The 25,154-nt window shown below is 43.0% G+C and overlaps 1 protein-coding gene across 3 annotated transcripts; it reads right to left on the bottom strand.

Moving 5' to 3' along the window:
- Positions 1–160: 160 nt before the first annotated feature.
- LOC106570460 (collagen alpha-2(I) chain) lies at positions 161–24,886 on the bottom strand. Of its 3 annotated transcripts, XM_014142822.2 has the most exons (50): positions 24,613–24,820; positions 22,604–22,605; positions 21,525–21,536; positions 21,095–21,130; positions 20,435–20,518; positions 19,750–19,806; positions 18,832–18,876; positions 18,522–18,575; positions 18,270–18,323; positions 18,037–18,090; positions 17,839–17,892; positions 16,694–16,747; positions 16,125–16,169; positions 15,626–15,724; positions 15,267–15,320; positions 14,773–14,871; positions 14,523–14,567; positions 14,026–14,124; positions 13,843–13,896; positions 13,627–13,734; positions 13,446–13,499; positions 13,214–13,312; positions 13,018–13,071; positions 12,696–12,794; positions 12,357–12,410; positions 11,990–12,043; positions 11,772–11,879; positions 11,096–11,140; positions 10,744–10,842; positions 10,371–10,478; positions 10,033–10,086; positions 9,865–9,918; positions 8,942–8,995; positions 7,866–7,919; positions 7,413–7,520; positions 7,013–7,066; positions 6,849–6,902; positions 6,201–6,362; positions 5,772–5,879; positions 5,372–5,479; positions 5,187–5,240; positions 4,740–4,847; positions 4,304–4,357; positions 4,038–4,145; positions 3,419–3,472; positions 3,198–3,305; positions 2,622–2,868; positions 2,111–2,295; positions 1,571–1,813; positions 161–1,287 (listed from the first exon to the last, which is right to left on the bottom strand). In XM_014142822.2, the coding sequence occupies exons 1-50, from the start codon at positions 24,680–24,682 to the stop codon at positions 1,141–1,143; spliced, it is 4,071 nt and encodes a 1,356-aa protein (XP_013998297.1). In that variant the 5' UTR covers positions 24,683–24,820; the 3' UTR covers positions 161–1,140. The 3 variants fall into 3 exon arrangements, with proteins under 3 accessions (XP_013998297.1, XP_013998298.1, XP_013998299.1); XM_014142823.2 differs by lacking the exon at positions 21,525–21,536 and having other exon boundaries at positions 24,613–24,886; XM_014142824.2 differs by lacking the exon at positions 7,013–7,066.
- Positions 24,887–25,154: the final 268 nt, after the last annotated feature.

Below are 25,154 nucleotides of genomic sequence, written 5' to 3'. Positions count from 1 at the left end.
TTTACTGATAGGTGTTTGGTTTACTGATAGAAAATACATAATGATGATTAAAGAAGTTACTTGCATACTGGCAGGGTCTTTGTATTCTCCTCTCGGTCGTGAAGATGATATGTGGAAGGAAGAGTTAAGTTCTATATATCACCAAAAACACAAAACAATCTTTCAACTCCAACCTCATTTAATAATATCATCATCTTAAAACATGAAAGTACTTTAGTCATTGAATGGTGTCGTTTTGGAACATTGGACATGCTTTATTTCAGAACTTTCACACTTTATTTAAACATCTCACATATACAAAATAGGTACAATAAACTTTGTGGTTTCGTTTTGAGAGAGAGGCCGCCTAAAATCCATTAAAAATGGATAAAATAATGTGCATGGACACTGCATTGATGGGGGGAATTGACGGAGTAAAATGTCTGAACAAAAAGAAAACAAAACTTTGAGACCAAAAAAATAATATTAAAACAAAACCAGAAACAAAGTCAAAACCAGACAAACATCAGACCAGATTTAGGAAAATTCCACCTGCTTAAAATGGGGTTTATCAGGGGGACCTGTACAAGACTCGTCAAAGTCAATACAAAGTAACACAATGAGAATGAGTGGTTTCCTGCTTTTCCACAGCTGCATGTTTAGCACCATAGATCTCTGCTTCAAGTAATTCAGCACCTTTGATACAGGACAGAGCTTGAAGCCGTAGAATTCGTAACATCTACGTTGTGGATCAGACAGCTTCTCAATAGTATTTTCTAAAACACAGGCATGAGGTAGCTTCAACCTTTTTTTTTTTATAAAAAAAAAAAATTGTGGTTTTAAACCTCCTCTTTGGAAGATATACAAAGACCACAAAGTGATGCATACTTTCAGCGTTTTTATTACACTTATTAGATTTTTTACAAAATGTTGACATGTTCCACAACATGGTGTTTTCCCGCGTCTCTTTGGGCTGCTGTATTAATTTGCATTGCACAACGCTCCGTTCAGTCCATTGGTCCTCTCCGATAGAGCCCAGCTTAAGCAAGTGGATGCGCAGAGGAAATGAGCATTCAGTATAAAAAAAAAACACACAAAGAAGGGCAGAGATTTTCTTTTTTTCTTTCTTTCTCCCTTTTTTTTAATTTATCATGAGTCTATTTATTTGAAACAGACTGGGCCAATGTCCAAACCAAACTCTTGATCAGCTTCACCAATGTCCAAAGGTGCAATGTCGAGGATGGGCAGGCGAGATGGTTTATTTGTTCTGTATTCAATGACTGTCTTGCTCCACTGGCCAGTGTGTCTCTGCAGAGGTAGGACAAAAGGAGAAACCATGTATCAAAATAGTGCACTCAGTATATCATATCTTGAAAACGTACAATAATACCCTACAGTAGAAACCTATGATACTTTAAATAAAGAGTCAGGTTCCCAAACTCTTTCACTAACCAGGAAGTTACAGAAAACTACCCTGAGCCTGAGTTCACCCTTCTACCATGCACTGTATCTACTTGTGGGAGTGAGCCCAGATAAGGAACCAACAAAGCTATTGTTCCAGACATTGCAGTATAAAAGAAAGGGGACTTACAGTGCAGCCATCCTCCAGAACGTTGAAAGTGAAGCGGCTGTTGCCCTCGGCCCTCAGCTCCACGTCGTTGGAACCCTGCAGGAGCACAGCCTTCTTCAGGTTGCCGTTCTCTCCGTCCATGTACGCCACGCTGTTCTTGCAGTGGTATGTGATGTTCTGGGTGGCCTGGTTGGCCAGGAGACGCATGAAGGCCAGTTGTGTGGCCATGCTCTGAGGGCTCAGGGTCTCGTCGTTGTAAGCAAACTGAGAAACAACATAGGAGGAATTAAGACAGGATCAGTGTCAAGATGCAGTAATCAAGCATTTAGAGAAAAACCTGGGTGAAGAATCTGATATCTGATGATCTCTTTCAAATGGAACCAATGCAATCAGGTTTATGGTGCTGGAGATGAATGTAAGCCAATAACATGGGCCTATACAATACTACTAAAATATGCCTAGAATCAAACTGGTGTCCCAATCAAATCGATATATCTTCCTCTCAGATGTTCAAACTGTCCGCTCTTGTCATTCGAAATAGTGCAGGTTCAGTCCGCTCACCTCAGTACCACCGTTAATGGTCTCTCCGAACCAGACGTGCTTCTTGTTCTCAGAGCTCCTGTACCAGTTCTTGCGGGCGATGCTCTCGGGGTGAGGGTGGATGCAGGTGTGTCCGGTGGAGAAGTCGCAGTAGGCCTTGATGGCGTCAGCAATGCAGCCCTGGTTGGGGTCGATCCAGTAGAAACCTGCAGGGGAGTACAAGAAAGAATGACATTGATTAGCACTGATAATGTTATTATCACTATTATTAATACTTCACTGGGGTTTTGCTGTGTTTAGGTGTTGTTTACGTTTTGAGTTTCATGTTTGATCGCTCAAGGAGAGTATTGATAGTGACATGTAGGGCGATAGATAAAGATATGGAAAGTTAGTTAGTCTGTGTTGAGACTAGAATGAACAAGATATTTTAGTGGTTAAGAGTTTACAAAGAGAGTGTGAGGGTTCTAAGGCACCTCGGTGAGTCAACCAATCAATGAAGAGAAAGACAGATGTTTCTGTTCCACCAACTCACCGCTGCTCCATTCGGGGTGGCTGAGTCTGATGTCTCTGCAGGTGCGGGCGGGGTTCTTCTTGGAGCCCTCGGGGGTGAGCAGGTTCTCGATCTGGGAGTTCAGGGACTTGATGGTGGCATCCACCTCATAGTCCTTGGCCCTGAGAGAGGGCTGATCGGCTCTGTACTCATCGTAACCACCAGACTGATCGTATCCACCACCAGCGGGACCTGCGGGTCCGGGAAGTCCAGGAGAGCCGGGTGGACCCTGTGGGCGAGAGAAGAGCGTTAACAAGCTCAACCTTAGTAAGGTGGGTCACTGCTGCTGATGCTGCTGCTGCAGAGAAGTATCTCATTCGCACTTTCTCATGCTAAAAGCTTAACTTGTATCAGTGAAGTACTTTTTAAGCAAATTATATGTCAACCTAGATCCATTATGTGTTGCTATGTTAACAGCTAGTGTCTGCCTTCACACCTTAAACAATCAGTCCGCTTCGTCACCAATTCTGTGGCATTTGGCTGACTGACTGAGTGGCTGACTGGCTGACTGACTGGCTGACTGATTGAGGCAGTTATGCGAGTACTAGATATACTCACAGCAGGTCCAAGATGTCCAGGGGAACCACGGTGTCCAACAGGTCCGATAGCACCATGACCTCCAGCTCTACCATCCTTACCAGGGGGACCATGGGGTCCGGCGGGGCCCTAGAGACAAGGAGAGGAGGAGGACAAGGAGAGGTGTCAAATACATTTATCTGTCTAGTTGGAAGAAGATACAATGGAGAGAGCGTTTGATGTGGATAGTAATAGTTACTTACTCTGGGTCCAGCAGGTCCAGTGATACCAGCAGAGCCAGTCTCACCAGATGGTCCCTGTAGGGGAGAGATATGATTAGACAGGAGAGCTCAGGGGTAGCTAAAGTTGGTCCCTGTAGGGGAGAGATATGATTAGACAGGAGAGCTCAGAGGTAGCTAAAGTTGGTCTCTGTAGGGGAGAAATAGGATTAGACAGGAGAGCTCAGGGGTAGCTAAAGTTGGTCTCTGTAGGGGAGAGATATGATTAGACAGGAGAGCTCAGGGGTAGCTAAAGTTGGTCTCTGTAGGGGAGAGATATGATTAGACAGGAGAGCTCAGGGGTAGCTAAAGTTGGTCCCTGTAGGGGAGAGATATGATTAGACAGGAGAGCTCAGGGGTAGCTAAAGTTGGTCTCTGTAGGGGAGAGATACAGTTAGCTCAGGAGTAGCTACAGCATAAGAACATTGTCGTACTGTAAATGATTCTGATATTTACAAGAAGTGGCTATAAGGCGTCTATAAATAAAATGGTGATGCTAATACAAACTTGGGCATATGGGATATTTCAGGATATGAGATTCGATCATATTGAATTGATCTTGATGGATGGAGGATGGATGGTCACAGCAGTCATCATGACTTACATTAGGTCCGGGCATTCCCTGGAGACCACCATGTCCACGCAGACCCTTCATGCCTCTGTCTCCCTTCTCTCCAGCGCCACCCTTCTCTCCACGGGGACCAGCGGGGCCCTACAACACAAGGAGACACAGAACCATAACACAGGTGTGTTATTTCACATTTAGTATAGGCACAACTAGGCTACGGTGATGCACTAAGATAGTTGAAATGATTAGTGGAGTTCTAATTCAGCAGTCCGAGTCAAGATGAGTTTAGACAGGGTACTCACGGGGGCACCACGGGCACCAGCAGCACCGACAGGACCACCATTTCCAGTGGGGCCCTATAGAGGCAGAGAGGGAGAAGATATATCCACATCAGCATGCTAGAGTTAGAACCACAGGAACCATTCTTCTGTGTAGAGTAGAAGTTTCATGTGAATGCTTTTTTTCTAGAAATATTGTAGTATTTATTTAATCCTTATTTTACCAGGTAAGTTGACTGAGAACACATTCTCATTTACATTTACAGTAACGACCTGGGGAATAGTTACAGGGGTTATATGGGTATATGAAGAAGGAGCCTCTCATGGGAAAGCTAGGGGAAATACTGTAACATCATGCCATTGCTAACATGGACTCTACCGTCCTTCTAGAAACCAGGTAAAAAGTGCCCTTTGTCAACCCTGTTCAGGGGGGTCCAATTCGGGTAGGGGGGGCACTTACAGACTCTCCACGGTTTCCAGGTCTGCCAGCGGAGCCAGCGGGTCCGTTGGGTCCAGGTTGACCAGAGCTTCCAAGGGCTCCAGGAGAACCAGGCTCACCACGGTCACCCTGCGAGGGGGCAAAGTTCAAGATTCAAAGTTGAAAGTTCAAGACATTATAGTTTTAACTGATATTCATATGAATTTAACATGTTCCTGAGATGAAGTTTGTAAAATGGAAGCCAAAAGGAACATTTCCACTGAATTCAGCTCAGGTGAATGGTGTCGTCAGTACTGTGAGGTATAAATTACGCTCCGGGGTGAAGTTTTCCCAAGGTAAAAATCTAGGATCAGCTTCCCCTCTACCAATCGTAACCTTAACCATTAGAGGGGAAAATGCTAAACTGACCCCAGATTAGCGTCTAGGGGCAACTTCACCCTACAGCATAACTGACAGAGAGCATTGTACCTTGAAGCCAGCAGCTCCGGGACGGCCGGGAGGTCCATCGTTGCCAGGGTTACCCTGTGGGGTGACACAATAGCACGTTAATTGTGTTGTCATGGGAACTGTGGGTGAACTAAAATGTAGGATTTGGGCCATGTGTCTAGAATACAGGCTCTGAGTACTTGTTTAACACATCAATCAATCCTTACCTCACGTCCAGCTTCTCCCTGGGTACCAGTCATACCGGGCATGCCAATGTTACCAGAGGGACCACGGGGTCCAGAGGCACCAGCAGGTCCAAGTCTACCAGGCTCACCCTGAATGGTACAGAGTATCACAGGGTCAACACAGTACAAACACATACCATAGTAAGTAACTATGTACTGTATCCATAACTCATCAATGGATTGCAGCGCAAACAAATCTGGTTGTCTGGGCTCCACCTGTCTGGAATAGAACTGTGATTTGCCCCATTTGATCAAAATCATTCCCATAAAATATGACAAATTGCTATTTTTACAGAGCCTTTTTGTTTGTTCTGTGGTCGGATGTGTCTGCTAGGGCAGTTTGAATAATGTTTTGAAACAACAGAAGGTATGATGCTCTCACCACAGCACCAGGACCGCCAGGAAGACCCTTGTCACCACGGGAACCAGGCAGACCAACGAAGCCAGCGTGTCCGAGCACACCTTGGGGTCCAGCGGTACCAGGAGGACCCTGAACAGGGACAGGTGATCAGGAGGTGAGAGTGGAGAAAAGCAGAGAACAGAGAAAGAAACACAATCACTTTCCCCCCCATCGCCATTAGTGGTGAATGGGGGTGTTTTGTTATGCAGCCCAAACAATGTAAAATGCTTTGAGACCTAATGAAAAGCTAGCCTGGTCCCAGAAGGGTTCTGTGCTGTTTTGCCAACTCCTATGGTCCTATGGCAAAACAGCACAAACAGATCTGAAACCAGGCTAGTGAAATCCACAGCATAAATCCTTTATTGAGGAGAAGCTTACTGAGAGGCCTCAATGGGAGTTATGATGACTTACGGGAGGACCGCTCTCTCCACTGGGTCCCTTGTCTCCAGTGATACCAGCGGGTCCAACAGCTCCCGGCTCTCCCTGAGGTCCACCGGGGCCAGGATCACCACGGAGACCACGAGGGCCATCCTTGCCAGCGGGACCGGCGGAGCCAGGGGGCCCAGCAATACCCTGTGTGTAGGGAAGAGGACAGGACAGGTGGTTGTTGAGGATAAAAAGTGGGAGGAGTATCTGTGTATGTTTGTTCAGAATCAGCCAGGATGTTGTTCTCTTTGATAAGAGACTGACATGAGTGAAATATGAACACAAGGGGTTTGAATAACTACATGATGTCTAGCCAGCATGATATTGCTTCTAAGTACAGATGTAGGCTCTTAATTCGAGCCAATTTGCTATAGCAAGAAAATAAACCTGCAGCAACAGGAAATGTGGATTTTTATGAATGCGCATTTTTGTAGGGGTTGATAATTTCTTTGTAAGGGAATGTCAAAGTCTAAATGAAAACTTAAGAAGCATTTTTAAACCTCAAACACACCACACGTTTTAAATGTGTAAAAGTTATCCTGCAACAGGGTGATCAAATTAAGATCCTACATCTGTACAAAATGGCACCTCCGTTTGTTTGTTTGTGTGTGTTAACACTACTGCCGCACTTACAGCGGGACCGGGGCCTCCAACTCTACCGGCAGCACCAGGGAAACCGGTCAGACCCTGAAGAGAAAGAACACACAACGGTCAAAGGTTAGAAAGCAGCCAAGGTCACTGGGTCACAGAGATATGGGGTGTCGTTGTGTGTGTGTGATATCAGTGACAGTACTTACAGAAGGTCCAGCATCACCACGACCACCAGGAGGGCCAGCGGGTCCACTAGCACCCTAGACAAGCACAGGAAGTCAGTTTACATCATCTTCACAAGTAGAGGATATCATTCCCAGTGAGGATGTATATCTTGTAATAATAACATTTGCCACTTAGCATAGGCTTTTATCCAAAGCGACTTAGTCATGCCTGCATGCATTATACATATTGGTGGTCCCGGCTATCAAACCCACAACCCTGGCAGTGCAAGCACCATTCTCTACCACCTAAGCCAAACAGGACCATGTACTGCATATAACTGTCTGTGTGAATGATTCAGTGGATTCCCATTGAAGTAGGTGGTAAGAATGAGCAGTGTGTCACACATTGGAATTAAGAGGACCAACTAAGTAAGTGACTTACAGAAGGTCCAGATTGGCCAGCAGGTCCAGCAGGGCCGGCGGGGCCGACATCTCCCTTTCCACCAGCGGGTCCCTTCTCTCCTCTAGGGCCAGACTGACCATCAGAACCCTGCATGGGATGCACAGACATGGGTCAGAACAGAATCCACAGAACAAAGGCTGCAGAAACACAAGGTAGTGTGTGTGTTTGTGTGTAAACGTGTGTGCACACAAGTTTGTGTATGTGTGTGTATGAGTCTGTCAGTCAGAGAGTGAGTTTGTGTATGTGTGTGTATTAGTCTGTCAGACAGTGAATTAGTGTGTGTGTTTGCGTGTGTGTTTCCATGCATCGGTCAGTGAAGGAGTGAGTTTGTGTGTATGTCTCCATGTTAAAGAACATCACTATATTTTGATGCATACGTGTATGTGACGTGTTTGTGTGTGGTTTCAGGGTATCATCCGAATGAGTACTTACAGGGGGTCCGGCGAAGCCGGGAGGTCCAGCAGGTCCACCCTCTCCACGCTCTCCCTAAATCAGAGCAGGAACACAGAGACAAATGGTCAGAAGAGCCCATCCATGTGCAGTAGAGATATACACATCCATCCAACCATCCGATCATCCATCTAACCATCCATCCATCTAACCATCCGATCATCCATCCAACCATCCGATCGTCCATCCAACCATCCATCCAACCAGACAGATAATCAAGCATCAACTAGACACTGATATAACATGACATTGTTGGATTCTATCTTGAAATATACTTATTCCTGTCACCATACTAGAATGTAATGATTACTTTACATCTATAAGAAATCTATATGTTGGGGTCAATGAAGGGTGAATAGGAACTCTGTGTACAGAAAGTTACTGTGTGAGACAAGGGACAGTACAGAAAGTTTCTGACTGTTCAAACATTTTATTGCTGAATATGAATATTTCTATGGAAGGAGGTAAAGAGCAACAGTCTAGACTCAGTTCCTGATAAAGGCAGGCCAGTTTCTGTAGAACTAGGAGAAGGAGAGATGTGGAACTCAACTCGACATAAGGTCAACAGTTGAAGAGAGAAGAAACCTCTGGGAGGGGGGCCAAAGGGGTCCTCCCCGAAGCCCACCTAACTACAGTCCTATCACACACACACACACGCAGGGCTATGACAACACCAGTAAGAGGAACAGGCTGAGTTCCTGCCTAGCAACAGAGACAGATTGTTTATCTTAGACATACTAGGAGGTGACTCCGCCTAGTCAGAAGGTATAAATATGCTTGTGTGACTTGTATGTTGTGTTTATAGCTGAAGCACCCAGTGGGTTGAATGAACTTGGTTTGAGCTTTTTCTAGTCGTCCGTTTGAGTTTTTACTATGTTTGTTTAGAACCTAACATGATAGTGTTGACTGATATAGCGTCTATATTGGGTAGACATTCTGAATACTAGATCATGTTAGTCCTTAATTCCTTTGATGAGGGGTGATGAGCAGACATGTTATGTGTTATAGATGTGTTATATGTGTTATAATGTGTTATATAAGTGTTTGTAGGTACTTACACTGGGTCCACGGAGACCAGCAGGTCCGGCAGGGCCGAAGGAGCCAGACTCACCCTGAAAGAGAGCAAAGATGAGAATGTGTGGGCTGAATCAATCCAAAATATCAATCCAGTCTGTGATTAGTCAACACTAGACCTTCAAGTTCCACAGAATGTCCAGTATTTGAAGGTATTGACTATTTGTTTCCAAAAAAAAGGCAAAATAGTTGTTACTATGACTACCATCATCAACTGCCATATGCTGGTAGATGAGTTTGAAGTATGATGATGTATAATGGAGCAGGTGTCCAGGCAGTGTGCTTTCTGCCAGGTTCATGTCCAGCGTTAGGAGAAAACGTTTTGAAACAGGGTGGTGCTTGTCCAATTAGAAATGCTACTTTCTGTTTTCCGATGCAAAATGTTTCAAAAATATGGGTGAGCGGTATGGTGTACCCTCCTGAACATGACCCTGGTTTCCATCCTTTGGAGATGGTTGTGACCTCGGCAGTGTGCAACTGCAAACTGCCCAGCAGATGGCGAGGTTGAGATTCTGGCTTCACAAGCTGTGGCAGGGGGTGTACTCATAGTCCTTCTCTTTGGTCTGGAGTAGACAGGCATTTGTTGTTGTCCAAATATTCAGAATGACCACACTCAACAATATGGTCCAGTCCATATCTTGATCACTTGTGGAGAGCCAAAGAGTCTTGAAATGGCCATTGACATCATTGCTCCTCTGAAGGTCAAGCCAAAGAGTCTTGCTCCTCTGTAGGTCAGTGAACATTAGGCCTACTCCATCTTGGATCTCTTGGATATGCACAATCGTTGACAAATCTTCCCTAAGTGAGCCCCACAATATTTCTCATCATCTGAACCAACGTATTTCCTTTGTCCTTAGATATCCTTTCATGTGTTGAGGTTAAAGGAGCCGATATTCAGGCTGTTTACCTTTTCACCATTAGCACCGGAAGGTCCAGGGGGTCCACTTGGTCCGGGGGCACCCTAGAAAGAGACACAAGGTACAAAGTCAGACTAAAACACTAGAGACAGAATAACAATGAATTAGATGTTGTTTTCATTGTGAAAGTGACCACATTAGATGAGAGAGGAACTTACACGGGCGCCATCTCTTCCCATGTTACCCTCAAGTCCTCTGTGTCCACCCTCACCCTAGATCGGAAAGGGGGAAAAGACATGTTAGTCACTCATTTAAAATAGCCATTATATAGAGTTGTTTTTAGTCTAGGTCTATCAGATAAAATCAGTATTTCAAATTCTCCCAGTGTTTGTACTGTAGGATAACTTTATCAAGCACTGCATTTCACATCAGCATATCAGAAATTATAATTGACATCAATTATAGCTTTTATGCAACTTTTCACATGATTTCTGTTTTTCTTGTGAAATGTAACTTTTTTATATGTTTACAGGCAGCATATTCTGGGGGGACTTACCTTCTCACCCTTGGGTCCGGGAGTACCACCGGCACCGCGCTCACCGGGCATACCACCGGGTCCTTGGTGTCCGGCGGCACCAACAATGCCGACAGAACCAGGCTCTCCCTGAAACAGAGACATTGGTGAAGTATGGTTCCACCTATAAGTTATCCGTCTCATGGAGCAACCCCATGAGCGGTTAGGAGATTCATCTGACTACAATGCTTAAAAGAACAGTGGTGTATTTCTCATACAGAATACACCAGTACTATCAGATCTATCGTTCATATATTTTGGTTATACCGACTGTAGGGCCAGGAGGATTTCCAGACCACATGACCTGACCAGGTGAACAGGACAAACTCTAAGCCCTTAATAGAGCTGTGCTCACCTTGCCACCATCGGGGCCAGGAGTTCCAGCAGGTCCACGAGCACCGATGGCTCCCTGAGATCCGGCAGAGCCAGCAGGACCGGAGTTTCCACGCTCTCCCTAGGAACAGACATAGAGAGAGAGGGCAACAGTCAGCACCAGGGTTCTGTCATGGGCACACCACAGTATGTATACACTACAAGTGTGTGGATGTAAATTGTATATAAAAATAGGGTCTAGTTAAGGCCTATATAGGGCCTTCGTCCTACTTAAGAGTACAGGTAAATGGGTGAACAGCAACATGTGTATGGTTGACCAGCTTTTAGAAGATCATACTTAATGTTCTGTGAGAGGGATTCATGAGTGGATATACCTTGACACCAGCGGGTCCTGGGAGTCCCTGGTCTCCGGGCATACCCTGTTGAGAGATGAATGCTTTGTTAGTTAAAAATATTACAAAACAATGCTTTGTTAGTGCAAAATATTACATAGTGAGAATACTATTCAAATAAAATAAAATATACTGAAATGAACATTAAGTGGTAACATTTCTATAAACAAAAATATGTTTTGCAGTTAATGATTTTGTGGAAATATATATGTGCGTTTGTGGATGTTGGTTTGTTATGGCTTTGCGGATGTAGGTTTGTTCTAGGTTTGTGGATGTACACTGGGTTTGTGTTACAGATCAAGGTTCTAGGTTTGTGTTACAGATCAAGGTTCTAGGTTTGTGGATGTATAATGGGTTTGTGTTACAGATCAAGGTTCTAGGTTTGTGGATGTACACTGGTTTTGTGTTACAGGTCAAGGTTCTAGGTTTGTGGATGTATAATGGCTTTGTGTTACAGATCAAGGTTCTAGGTTTGTGGATGTACACTGGGTTTGTGTTACAGGTCAAGGTTCTAGGTTTGTGGATGTACAATGGGTTTGTGTTACAGATCAAGGCTCTAGGTTTGTGGATGTATAATGGGTTTGTGTTACAGATCAAGGTTCTAGGTTTGTGGATGTATAATGGGTTTGTGTTACAGGTTTTAGGTTTGGTTACTCACTTGGTTGCCAGCTTTGCCAGCCTCACCGGCAGGTCCAGCGGGGCCGGGCAGACCCTGGAAACCAGGAGCACCAGAAGGTCCCTGCTCTCCCTTCTCACCAGCATTACCCTGTAGAAGAGGATGGCATCAAGTTCAATCAAATCAAATACAGTTCACTGTAAGATAAGATTCTAGTTATTACATGTGTGTATTTAAATGAAATAGTGCAGACTACTTACAACGACACCAGCTGGGCCGGGAGCTCCATTGTTGCCATCAGCGCCGGGGCCGCCCTAAGCAGAGACAGGGAGAGAGAGGTAGGTGAATGATCAATGATCCATTATAGTTTTTTCAGAGTTTATCCTGGAACTCATGATTTGAGGAAACACAACTCTATTGTAATGAATGACTATAAATCTAGAGTAAGTAATACATTTGTTTGGACTGTTTGGCTCTGTCCTGTCAGTCCTACAAGGTCACAGATTTAGGATACTCAGCTTTACCAACCGTCAATTTGAGAGATATCTACCATAATAGTAAATGAATGCCCTTTTACAGTAGAGGGTTGATAATGTAGTGAATGTTGTCTAATGCGGGGGTACTTACTCTCAGACCAGTTGCACCAGTAGGTCCCTTATCACCCCCCTTGCCAGCCTCACCCTGGAGGGCGAAAGGGAAGAAGAGACCATGGAAATGTCAGATGAACATTATGTTGATGTACAGACCATCATCAAGATAAGTACAACTCTTTCAACTCCTAAAATCACATTCTGTGCATATTTTATTTTATCCTTCAATATCACTTCCTTTTTACTCTTTAGATCATAATCTGTCCATAGTGAAGTGCAACAAGACCCTAGCTGTCTCTCTCATGATCCAATCTCATGCTAACAAGTCATCCTCTAGCAGATCTCCTTCCTGGTTTTACTTGCTGGTTCTACTTACTCCAGGTCCCTTGGGGCCGGGGAATCCGATGTTACCGGGCTGGCCTCTGGGTCCAGTTGGGCCGGGGGGACCAGTGCGGCCATCCAGACCAGCAGCACCCTGGAAGAGGACACACACAAAACAACGTGGATCAGATATGACACAACACCACCAGGTGGGTGTTAACATTGGTGGTGGATGGGGTGGGTAACCGTGCCACCAACACAATGGGACTGCTTTGAACCAATCCATTATCATGTCACCAGTTTTATTGTATACTTTTTTTTATGATGTAGAGCGTTTGAAAGGATCAATATTGGAGATGACGTGTTTGATCACTTACAGATGGGCCTTCCTTGCCTGGGGGTCCACCCTGACCAGAGTTTCCGGGGAGGCCCTATAAACAGACAGAACTTGTTAGTCATTCAGCATCACGGCTAGAGAACACATGCTATATTTGGTTCAGAGATTAGACAATCAGAGAATCCATTACACATCTGATACAAACATTTTGATTGACAGGTGTGTGTGACACTTACTCTGGCTCCAGTCAGACCAGACTCGCCAGCACGACCGGCATCACCAGGGGCTCCACGGATACCAGCAGGGCCGGTGGCTCCACGAGCTCCGGGCATACCCTGTCAGAGAGAGGAGGAGGAAGAGCAACCCATGAGTACAAAACAGTCACTAAATTACAAGGTAAAAGTCACCGTTTTTTTTTCTGCCTTTGAACATTTGTCATCATGGTAAATCATATTTTTGGTAACTTACAATGGGACCACCTCTTCCTTCCAGACCAGGCAGACCACGAGTTCCAGCACCTCCCTACAACACACACAGAGAGAGAGACAAGATTCAACCATAACCCCTCATCTGCAACTTATATCAAACACACCACAAAATATATCCCTAGCCTGGGTCTAGTAAACTGGGTCTGGGATAATATACTCACTCTAGCTCCACGCAGACCAGCGGGCCCGGTGGCACCAGCCTCGCCAGTCGAGCCTCTCTTGCCCTCCTCACCAGCGGGACCAGCGGGACCCTGGACACCAGAGTGACCCTGAAGGAGAAAGCAGAGACATTAGAGACCGCCACAAACACACACCATGTACTGACATAATGCTAGAGCATACCTATACTGATAAACAGCAGTAGTATGGATACTCACAGGCTCTCCCTTAGCACCAGAATCTCCCTTTTGTCCAGAGGGTCCAGGGTCACCCTGCAGTCAAAGAAACACAGATACATGATCAAATCACTCAATATTCATACCGATTGTGTGAATAAAGTAAATGTTCTGTGAATAAAGTTAAGTGTTGTTGCATTGGTTTTTAGGTCCAGCGGTACTCACACCAAGGCCTCTAGCTCCAGTGGATCCTTGGGGGCCCTGGGGGCCGGGACCTCCTCTTGGGCCAGGGAAACCAGGGGCTCCAGCAACACCGGGGAGACCCTAGAACACACACACACACGAATGGAAGAAATGGTGAGTAAGAAGACAGCTGAAGGACCTACTGCATAAACATTACCATACCATTACCTAATCACATTACACAATATCCAATGGTTTCACTACAACAGTTACTTATGGCTAATATCACATGTATGTAATGTGAACGGAACAACTGAAATAAGTTCTGTACATCATGAATTCCAAAGCTGAAGTGATTCATTGTTGATGTTATTTGAGTGATATTTACTGTTGTGCTACATTCATAACTCATATCATACCTACACAAGTTCAAGGATCAAGTGAACAAGCTTTTACATCTTGACCCTTGTCTGGCCCTAAATAACCATTGAACTGTCAATCTAGTCTACCCACAATGCAACTATGGCCAGAATACTTACAGCAGCTCCCTTGGCGCCGTTGATACCGTTGTTACCAGGGTTACCCTACAAGGAGGGGAAAAGGAAAGAGAGTGTTGCAGACAAGTGTGTGGAGGTGCCAAGATAACAAGAAACCATGATTCATGATGCAAAATAATGACGGTACATACAGTACATCAGGAAAAGATAACCAGAAAACAAGAGAGAGCCTTCAATGTGACATGTTTCACACTGAGAATGTTGTGGTTTGTTGGTATCTGTGTATACTTACAACGGGACCGACGGGGCCAACAGCTCCATTGATACCGGGCTCTCCTCTGCCTCCCTGAGGTCCGGATGGGCCATTGGATCCAACACCTCCAATCTCTCCCTGTTACAGAGTCACACTATCCAGTCAGATGGGTAGTGGGCTGTTTTAGGATGCTATATAGATGTTTTATGGTATATAAATCCTCATGGGAATACTATGCATGGAATCAGTAGTTTGATCAATGTGATTGGTCCCTTTACAGTAAACCAATCAGATTACAGGATAGTGATAACCAATTAGAGAGTCATGATGTTTTGGGTGTGGAGAAAGCTTCTTAGATGTGCCTTTACAGTTCCCAGAACTGGGTATTTGGGAATCTTCCTTGGTGTCCACACTAATAATGTCCATGATATTCTACAGATGACATTCTACAGATGATATTCCAAGGATGATATACTAAAGATTGTGATAATGAAGAACTGCACTGGAGATGACCATGATGACATCACACTTACCTTGGGGCCAGGGGCACCAGGGAAACCAGGGGGGCCAGCTGCTCCAAGAGGACCCTGGGAAACAGGATATAGAGAGAGGACATAGTGAAATAGAGGTCAAGGGTTACAGTAAAGGGTTGTTAGATGAAGCTACCCCTAGAAGCAGACAATCTAACTTCAGTTTTAGCATTTCCACCTGTAATGATTTAGGTTAGGATTAGGTTAGGATTAGGTTAGGATTAGGGGAGGGATCAGATCTGGGCCTAAAGGCACAGTGACTTCTATCTGGCATTATATTACACAACAGAGGGGTCACATGTATGTGATCCATTAGGTTAAGGGGTCAGAGGTTATTGGGTCAAAGGGGGAGCCGGACTCACAGCAGGGCCGGCGGGTCCAGTGCTTCCATCAGCACCACGGGCACCAGCAGGTCCAGCAGGGCCGGCACGCCCTCTCTCACCATTCAGACCACGAGAACCCTGGGGTGGGCGAGAGAGAGAGAGAGAGAGAGAGAGAGAGAGAGAGAGAGAGAGAGAGAAAGAGAGAGAATGGTTGAGGACAAGTGCACTGAGATTTTGTAAAGTGTGTATGTACTGAGAATGTGTTGTATATAATCTATTCCTGGTTGTACAATTGATGTCCTCATCTCCACTGTGTGTGTCCTTTGCAATCAGCTATGTGAATGCAATGTCTTTTGAATGTGACAAATGGTAAAGAATCATCGTGAGGTACATTCAGACTATGCAGGTGACATCATGTTTCATTAGTGATACATGTACATATGCTTTGCCTGGCACCTGACAACATGCTGATGCTGACATTTCCCTCTAGGGAACAATACGAGGGAAAAGACAAGGGTGACATCATGTGTGAACTTACAGCTGGTCCGGGGTTTCCGTTAGCTCCGTGGGCACCTGTCTCACCCTATGGGAGAAGCAGAAGAACACATATTCAGATGACAGGCACTCATAGGAGGTACAAAGTTACGATGAGTTTGAACTCTGGGACATATCTAGATTGGTAAGCATGAGTGTCCTAAAAAATGTATTCTCTGAGATTTAGAAAAAATATGTAGTACTATGTATGTTAGTGGTAAAACAAGAACTGACCTTTGAGTAACTGCTATCAATGTAGACTGATCGCGACTAAACGTGCACTAAAATGTGCTACTGTATGTGAAACTCACTTTACTTTTAGGTGTTACAGGGCCTGTTTCCTGGACCCAGATTCATCTTATACGTGGAATAAAAAGCTTGCACAATGGATCTCTCCATTGAAAATGTTTCCTAGTTCAGGACTAGGCCTAATCTGTGTCTGGGAAACCAGCCCACAAAGATGAAAGCTAAATCTCTGTTACACCTCTGTATTAGGCCTCTTGTGAAATATGTTAGATTTGCCAGCAGTAAGAGAATAAATTGTGATTGAGGAACGTGTGGCTACAACGTTACCTTAGCACCAGCGGTACCAGACTCTCCCTTGCGTCCATCCAGACCATTGTAACCCTGGAGCACAACGAGAACAGGTTAGCATCCTGAGACAATACACAAATATTATAGTCTAAAATCAATTAAAACAGTAAAATATGTATATAAAATGATATTTTTCCCCATATCATTCAGAGCATTTTGATTATCTGGTGAGGGAGTTGTTTGTTTGATCATTATCTAGAGATCTCTGCTTCTTGTTGTTTGTTTGATCATTATCTAGAGATCTCTGCTTCTTGTTGTTTGTTTGATCATTATCTAGAGATCTCTGCTTCTTGTTGTTTGTTTGATCATTATCTAGAGATCTCTGCTTCTTGTTGTTTGTTTGATCATTATCTAGAGATCTCTGCTTCTTGTTGTTTGTTTGATCATTATCTAGAGATCTCTGCTTCTTGTTGTTTGTTTGATCATTATCTAGAGATCTCTGCTTCTTGTTGTTTGTTTGATCATTATCTAGAGATCTCTGCTTCTTGTTGTTTGTTTGATCATTATCTAGAGATCTCTGCTTCTTGTTGTTTGTTTGATCATTATCTAGAGATCTCTGCTTCTTGTTGTTTGTTTGATCATTATCTAGAGATCTCTGCTTCTTGTTGTTTGTTTGATCATTATCTAGAGATCTCTGCTTCTTGCATTCTATTTGATATGGGATGCATTTTCGCTCAGCTTCATCGGATACAACTCCTCCTAATTTCCCATAATCACCACAGTTTTACCTTCATATCACAAGCTATTCCCTTCATAGTGCACTTGACTGGAGCCACATAGGTCAGAAGTAGTGCTCTAAATAGGGAATAGGGTGTCATTTGAAATGAGGGATATGTGTGCAAGAGGAAGCAGGAGGAGATGTGTGGGATACCGTGATATATCGTGAGATACATCTTTTCAGAACATGACAGGGTCACATTCAGTGAGGTGCAACATTACAGAACATCCAGATAGAAATGTATTATGTAGAATAGACACGCTTCTCTGTCATGTGGAATAGGGAATCACATCAGCTCTATATAAGTCATCTCTATCTGTAACCTTCAGAGCATTGCACCCTCCTGAAGGAGTTGGGAAGACGTTAGGAGTGGCAGGGCCTGGCAGGTATTTATGTAAATACTCACTCTGTGTCCCTTCATTCCAGGAAGTCCAGGAGTTCCGGGGAATCCACGAGCACCCTACAGAGGAGGGAGAGAAGAGGTTAGAAAAACTGTGTCTCTTTCTCTGCATGTTTTAAGTGATAACACTTAGTGGGTTCATGCATATTTAGTGTCAAATGTAATTTAGTTAACAAATCTGTCAGCTCTGGACATTGCCCTTACCTGAGTTCCGGGGCCACCTCTGTCACCAGGCTTGCCAGGTCTGCCGTTGTTACCCTACAAGTGAACAGACAAGCTGCATTAGATGTGTATACTGTAGGTCCACTATCATGAAAGAATTTGTAGCATGTAGATTTTCCACATTCACTTATCGCCCCAGTAGGCAAGTAGTGCCACAGTTAATTATTTAAAAAGTTAGACCAAAATAACGCAGATGATTTTAACTGTTTACTTACGTCCTCACCAGGCTTGCCAGCGGATCCAGGGGGTCCACGAGCACCAATGGCGCCCTTGGATGAGAGAGAGGTCTCAGGTCAGAGGTCAGGGTTCAGGGTTAAGGTCACAGTCACATTCTAAGTTCTGGGTTCTAAGTTATAGATTGCCTTTCTGTGTAGTAGTGTCAATTAGTAAAAGGCTTGATGATTAGTTGACTAATGGAATTAGGTGTGCCAGTTTAGGTTAGAGTTTCCATGAGAGAGTTATCTTACAGTCTGTCCGGGTTCTCCAGGCTCTCCAGCGTGTCCTGTGAATCCTTGGGGTCCCTGTTGATGGGAAGACACATCAGTGAGCCATTTTGTCCAAATGAGACATAGAAATAAAACAACAATATCAGTTAGGTGTAAGGAGCAGAACCAGGAGTTATTCCATCCTGACCATGTGACCTGACCAGGGAAAACAGGGGATTTTTACTGATCAGGTCACTTAGTCAAGAAGTCCTCCTGGCCTTTGTGTTGAGTTTATATGAGAGAAAGACACAACATTGAGTCATTTGACATATTACATTAGTGAACTACTTACAGGGGATCCGGGAGGTCCGTTGGGTCCTCTAGATCCCATTAAACCCTGAGGAGAGAAAGACAAATCACATTCAAATAAGATCAAACAAAAGCACCTACATCATTTCAATACTGTTCAATGGAAGTGCACATCCAATTTAGATATAAATCAGTGTATGGGGGAATGCAATTGGAAATATGGCAACCCAAAAACGTTTGCATAAAATCGGGGAACGCATGCCTATAAAAATCGAGAAATGTATGAGATCTGAAATGAAATGTATGAGATCTTATCTGAAATGAAATGTATGAGATCTTATCTGAAATGAAATGTATGAGATCTTATCTGAAATTAAATCTTAAAGGATTTGGGAGGAAGGGGAATACAATTTGAAGAGAATAAAAGGGTAATACAACTATTCATGTTTACCCAATTGGTATTCTATTAGTAAACACTTAGCTATGTATCTATTGGTAAACACTTAGCTATGAGAGGGGTCACAGCAACAGATGAAGAAATAACTGCAGTGCACCTATCATGTCCAGAGTTTGGTGTAATATTCTGGCAGCTGCTCCATGCAGGACGATGAAGAGGTTATGATCAGTGCATGATCTACAATGATCTATTCCACAACGTTGTTTCTGGCTGAATTCCAATATAGACCCATAGGCACTGAGAAGATTAGGAATAGGTAGAAGCCTTACGGTTATAACTCTACCTTGCCCTCTCATAGGCCAGGTGGAATTTTCACAACATTACTTGCTTACATCCATCTTATCAGATCCACACAAGTGCCTAGGGGCCAGGGGCTAGGCAAGGGCTAGTGCCAAGGGTATATGCCTATGGGCTAAGCAGGGACAGTGCCAAGGGGTTAGGGGTGAGGGTTTAATTTGGGGTTAATTCATGGTCACACTCTCCCTCTTGAATTTGGGGCCTCACCATTGGTCCAGGTCCGGGGTCACTGCCCTTTCCTCCATCAAACTGAGCAGCAAAGTTCTGGCAAAAGAAAAAAGGGACACAAATCATTAGCACACACATTAACAAGGAATAAAAGCCATGTTCAGGTAATTATGATAATATACATGTATTGTGACAAATAATAATTGCACAGTAGTCATAAATTCCATTGGTTAATCCCATATATTCGGTTGAGGGTCTTGAGACATGAGAGTAGTAGTCCTTAGTGTCAACCATGATGAACCACACTGAACAATACTAACAAACTGTACCAGTATTGAACATTTATTTTTGGTCTAAAACAAAATAATCTCATAATATAAACTCACTGGAACCTACATTCACCATGTCATGTGTGTAATAACATGGTAGTAACTATGTAACAACAGCACTGGCAGCCATGTTTATGTTTTACTGTGTCACAGGGTCATCGTGGGGTCAAAGGGTCATAGGCCACAGGGTCAAAGGTCAACAGGGTATCAGTTCATCAGGGCATGAGGTCATGGGGTCAAGACCACCCAATTGAACCCATCCCTAGTGAGTAAGGCACACTTTGAACACTTAACATGGCTGATTTGAAAGAGGAACCAAGTGCCATGCCTGATAAACACACCAGAGCAGATGGGTGTTGTTGGGTGAAAAATGTCTGCCATATAGGTGAACTTACTCCTCCAAGTCCAGGGGGACCAGGGGGGCCGGCAACCCCGGGGAGTCCAGGTTTACCATCTCTTCCATTAGGACCTTGGGGACCCTATCAGACAGAGAGAGAGAGACAGAGAAATACTTATTATTAAAGAAAGTCTGAGCTAAAATACTTTATATTCTATACATATTTCTGTTATTGTTGATGTTGTTTATGATGACTTTCTATTTCAGTTTTGTTTTCTGTTTTGTTTTCTGGTGTGATTGCACTGTCCTGCACTGTCCTGTGACATACTGTAAGTGCCATACCGTACACTATAGACAAACAGGAAAACATATTACATAAGCACAATTATTACAAAATTGGTATGATTTACATAATGATGTATAATTTATTTAAAATCATATAAAATATGTAATTGCTAATATGTTCAGAATATATCTGGGTAAAAATACATCCAATAATATTGTTGTCAACATCGAGGATCTAGGTCTCTGTGCCATGACAACAAGTGGGGAGGCAATGTAGCCCTCTCAGAAATTTGCATTTAAACAAGTGTAGTGACTTACAGACACATAACATACAACCTCTACACACCAAAGGAAAATTACAATAATTATTGAACAAGGAAAATGTCAAAGCATTTTAAAGTTCACACAAAACAGCTGTGTTTTCTTTGCTTACCCTGTCACCTCGAGGCCCCTTAGCTCCTCTTGGGCCCTATGGTGGGAAAATATCTCAATCAGACAAACATACAAGACAGATGACTCAAATATACATTTTAAAAGCTTATCAGTGCCTCTAGCAAAGCAGGTCATAGACCCTAATCTCAAATGAATGATTGCATCAATGTTAATAAATGTATAGCATTTGAAGGTAGTATCACATTATGTGTCATAATGTATACGTATGTGTACATAATGTGTACATAAACTTGACCTTACGGTTTAAGGACAAGCATATCCACACATTAACTTTACTGTATGAGTCAACAGTGCATGCTGACTAGGCCTCAACATTTGATCTTTGACCTTTGAGCCTGAGCCTCAAAGTTCAGATATGCCACACTTTTCTATACTAGTAAATGACACATAAGAACATGTTGTTTGCTCACCTTGAGTCCCCCCTAGATAGAAAATAAGATAAATAAATATAAGATTTATTTATTCAGTCTTTTCCCCCACATTTCTTATGTCATTCAACGTGTAGGCTATATCAACTGAATATCAGCTTTTTTCATCCCTCTTGTTTGCCAACAAAGCATATTAGTTGCCAGTGTCATTAAACATTATTGCATGCATACATGTATATTATAAGCCACATGCTCGTGCAGATAACTACAACAAATATCAAACACATAACATCACATACAGATCTAATGTTATCTTATTCACAATTGCAGAGAGATGTTTAAAAGAGCAGTATGGAGCTGGTTAACTAGCTGAATGCCAAATCCAGATTGATGTTGGATGACAGTAGGCTATGTAGGTGGATAGGCCAATCAGTCAATCAATCACTCCTAATCTATCATAATCAATTCACCTTATAGATCCACTGCTCCTTTAAAACATCAGAATGCCAATATAACTGCTGAGATACAATTTGTGAGCAATTTGTAGCAATCTCAACTATACCAGGCAATTCTGAACAGGCCAAACTTACTTCATACTGTAAAAAATGTCTGATAAAATAAACATGACCATGGTCCATTCCAAATCGAGTTATCATAGAAGGAGTTCTGATCTAGGATCAGGTCCCCCTTGTCCAATAATATTTTTTGTTAGGATTTAAAAGGATAGACTGATCCTAGATCAGCACTTCTCTGAGTCTTAGTGAATACGGGCCTGGAATGTATCTGCAATGTTTAGCTTTCAAACCTTTTCCTGATTCTATTAAAGGACATCTTGTGCCCAGTGGCCCCATGGGTAAACCAGCACCAGCACAGGCGGTTTTAACTTTCACTGACACTACCCCTGACCAATAGGACCCTCACCTATTCATTGGCAGAAAGTGAAGTAAAAAGGGAGAGCCTAAAATGAAACTGTAACAGTCTGCTATAGTTGAGATGGCTCAAATTGCCAACAGAGGGAACTTTCCACCGAATATCAGCTGGAATTTGGAACAGACAAGAGGCAAAAGGTAAAATATCTTCTAAAAGCGGTTTGATAGATAATATCATGCACATGTACTAACCGCTGTGATGTTGCAATAAGGAGGAGGAAGAGGAGGAGGAGAGGAGGAAGAGGAGGAGAGGGAAAAAGGGATACTCAGTTAGAACATGATAACTTTAGGAAAAACAAATGTCTAAAATTTGAAGTACAATCGTTTTTTTGTTGTTGAAGCAATCTACATTTTTTATCCACTTTCTATATTCCAACCATTTGTTCAATTCAAGTTGCCCTCTTCTTTTCCTTCAGAGCAAATTACTGTTATGAATTCTATGATTATATAATATACACTGAACTGGATCTAATCAATGAAATGCAAGGGAGCTGACATTAGCCTATATCAAAATGTATGAATAAATGAATAAAGATTAGCATTAGATGCATCTAAAATCCTATCTGACAACAAAAAAAGTGAAAGTGATATCGAAGCTGGCCATATACATGTTCTAATCGAGTTAGTCAACACATTTGGGTTTCAGAAGGCCTGAGGTTTTCTTTAGGGCCCATAGTACTGTAAGCATTGGCTCAATACACACACTGCTAATAAACTAGCTTCTACAGTTAAGCAGCAGTTGTCTCTCAGGAATGTGTCTAAAAACCATTATAATCTTCTACATTGTTCACAACATCCCACTGACTGTTCATTTCAGTGTGAATCGAACACTAGCTAATGAGGCAAGCAGTCAGGTGAATACAGGTCTGTACTGCCACATCCCATAAGGACAACAACTTGGCATTGTGGTGGAGAGGAGATCAGAAATAAGTATTTTGTTTTTAGGTATGTGGATGCACAACTATAACTCAAGTGACAAGTTTTTTTACAATACCTGAGCAAATTATATCGTGTGCTATGCCATCCTATTCTGTTTCATTCCATCCTTCCCAATTTTATCCTATAAATGGCAACTTCATTTTTAGGAGTTCAATTTGGTCTAAATGACTAAATGAGTTGAATAAAGATTTAATCCAAGAACCTACGGGTGTGAGATCCAAGAACCTACGGGTGTGAGGATGTTAGAAGAACTATCATCTTATGTCGCTGGTGATGACCAATGATGAACTAAGCTTTTCCTGTATAAGCCTCAGTGGTGTCCTCAATCTGATGTGGCATAACAACTGGTTATTTACTCTACATTTGGTCCTGCCCTGCCGATGATGGAGTGGCATTGCACCTCCTCTGAAATACTGCGGTGTCAGGCCCTCACCACTAGAAGGCGCCTTTGGACACTAAAAATAATATAATCATGGAAAATATTGTTTCAATTTATAGTACTTGTAAATATAAATCAAATGTCATGTGTATTGCTTGAAACTAATGCTTTATATTCTTATAATACTGATAATAACTTTTTTTTACGAAATAGCCCTAGCCCTAACTATGCAAAACATTATCTTCCACAATGCCCAGAAAATAAGCCCTACATTGCACTAAGTAACTTCAATAATATGTAGAAATAATTATGGGATCGAAAATCAATTTTTTTGTTAAGATCTGTATGTATTTCTATAGAAAATAAATCGAAGAGGGTTGATGCCAAAAGGGATCCTGTTCAATATGACCACTGGGGGGCGGCCTTTCAATTCCCTATAATAAAAGTTAATTCCCTGGACTCCTGAAACAGTATGTACAACGCCCCAAACTTTTCATACTAGGAGTTTACAGATACATTCCATTTGTAGTCTAAATGTTGGTAGTTCCACTGGGCTAAAATCTATTCAAAATCACTAAATTAACAACTTCCTTCAAGGCCGTTAATTATTTTCATCAGGGCGTTTCTCTCTCTCTCTGAGACTAATCAAATTGACAATTGTATCCACGGAAGAATAATGAAGAATCCACCGAAATGACCAGGATCCGGTCGGTTTTATACGGGATAGCCAGAGGGAAGCACTCAAAATAACTTTTAGCTGTCCTCGGGTTGATTTCCAAGTAAGTTCCAAATAAAAACCGACCGGAGCATAAGAGTCCTCCCGAACTCTTAAAACGGGACCAAAAATCCTCGGTAAAACACAAAAAGCAGATATCAAACTTACATTGGCATGATGCTAGCAATGAAGTTACTGCAAGCAGCAACAGAATCCGGTTATCCACAAAGCTGAGCATGTCTAAGCAGACATGCAGACTCCTTGTGCTGCAGTGCCCTGTTTTAACTACTTCAAGCAGGCATACAGTTGTGGTGACTAGAATAACTCCAAGCTTGGAAACCTACTGCCGTGATGCTAGAATAATAAAGACTAATCAGTCCTATTTATATGGCAGGAGGTTCCTTTGTCTGCGTGTCAAGAGTTAGCCCCTGGACCAATAGGAGAAGTGAAATCCTATGACTCCCATCCCATCCCAGCCCCAATAAGTCATGTGGTCCTACATCTCCAGCCTTCCCTCAGAAACGTTGGCAATGCTTCGGCGATGATGACGAGTGCAACCGTTTAATTAGATCCATTCTTGAGGACGTGGACAATGTAGACGTTTTAAAAGGAGCAAGACCTGCATTTTTTTCAGACTTTTTGTAAGGTGGTTCATCACACTGGACGTGTAGCCGAGAGGGAAGCGGTAGTCCAGTCAGTGCGTCGGGGCT

Source organism: Salmo salar, chromosome ssa14 (assembly GCF_905237065.1).
Source record: "Salmo salar chromosome ssa14, Ssal_v3.1, whole genome shotgun sequence".
NCBI lineage: Eukaryota > Metazoa > Chordata > Actinopteri > Salmoniformes > Salmonidae > Salmo > Salmo salar.
Note: the sequence above shows the minus strand (reverse complement) of the source record. Positions and strands in the feature narration are given on the sequence as shown.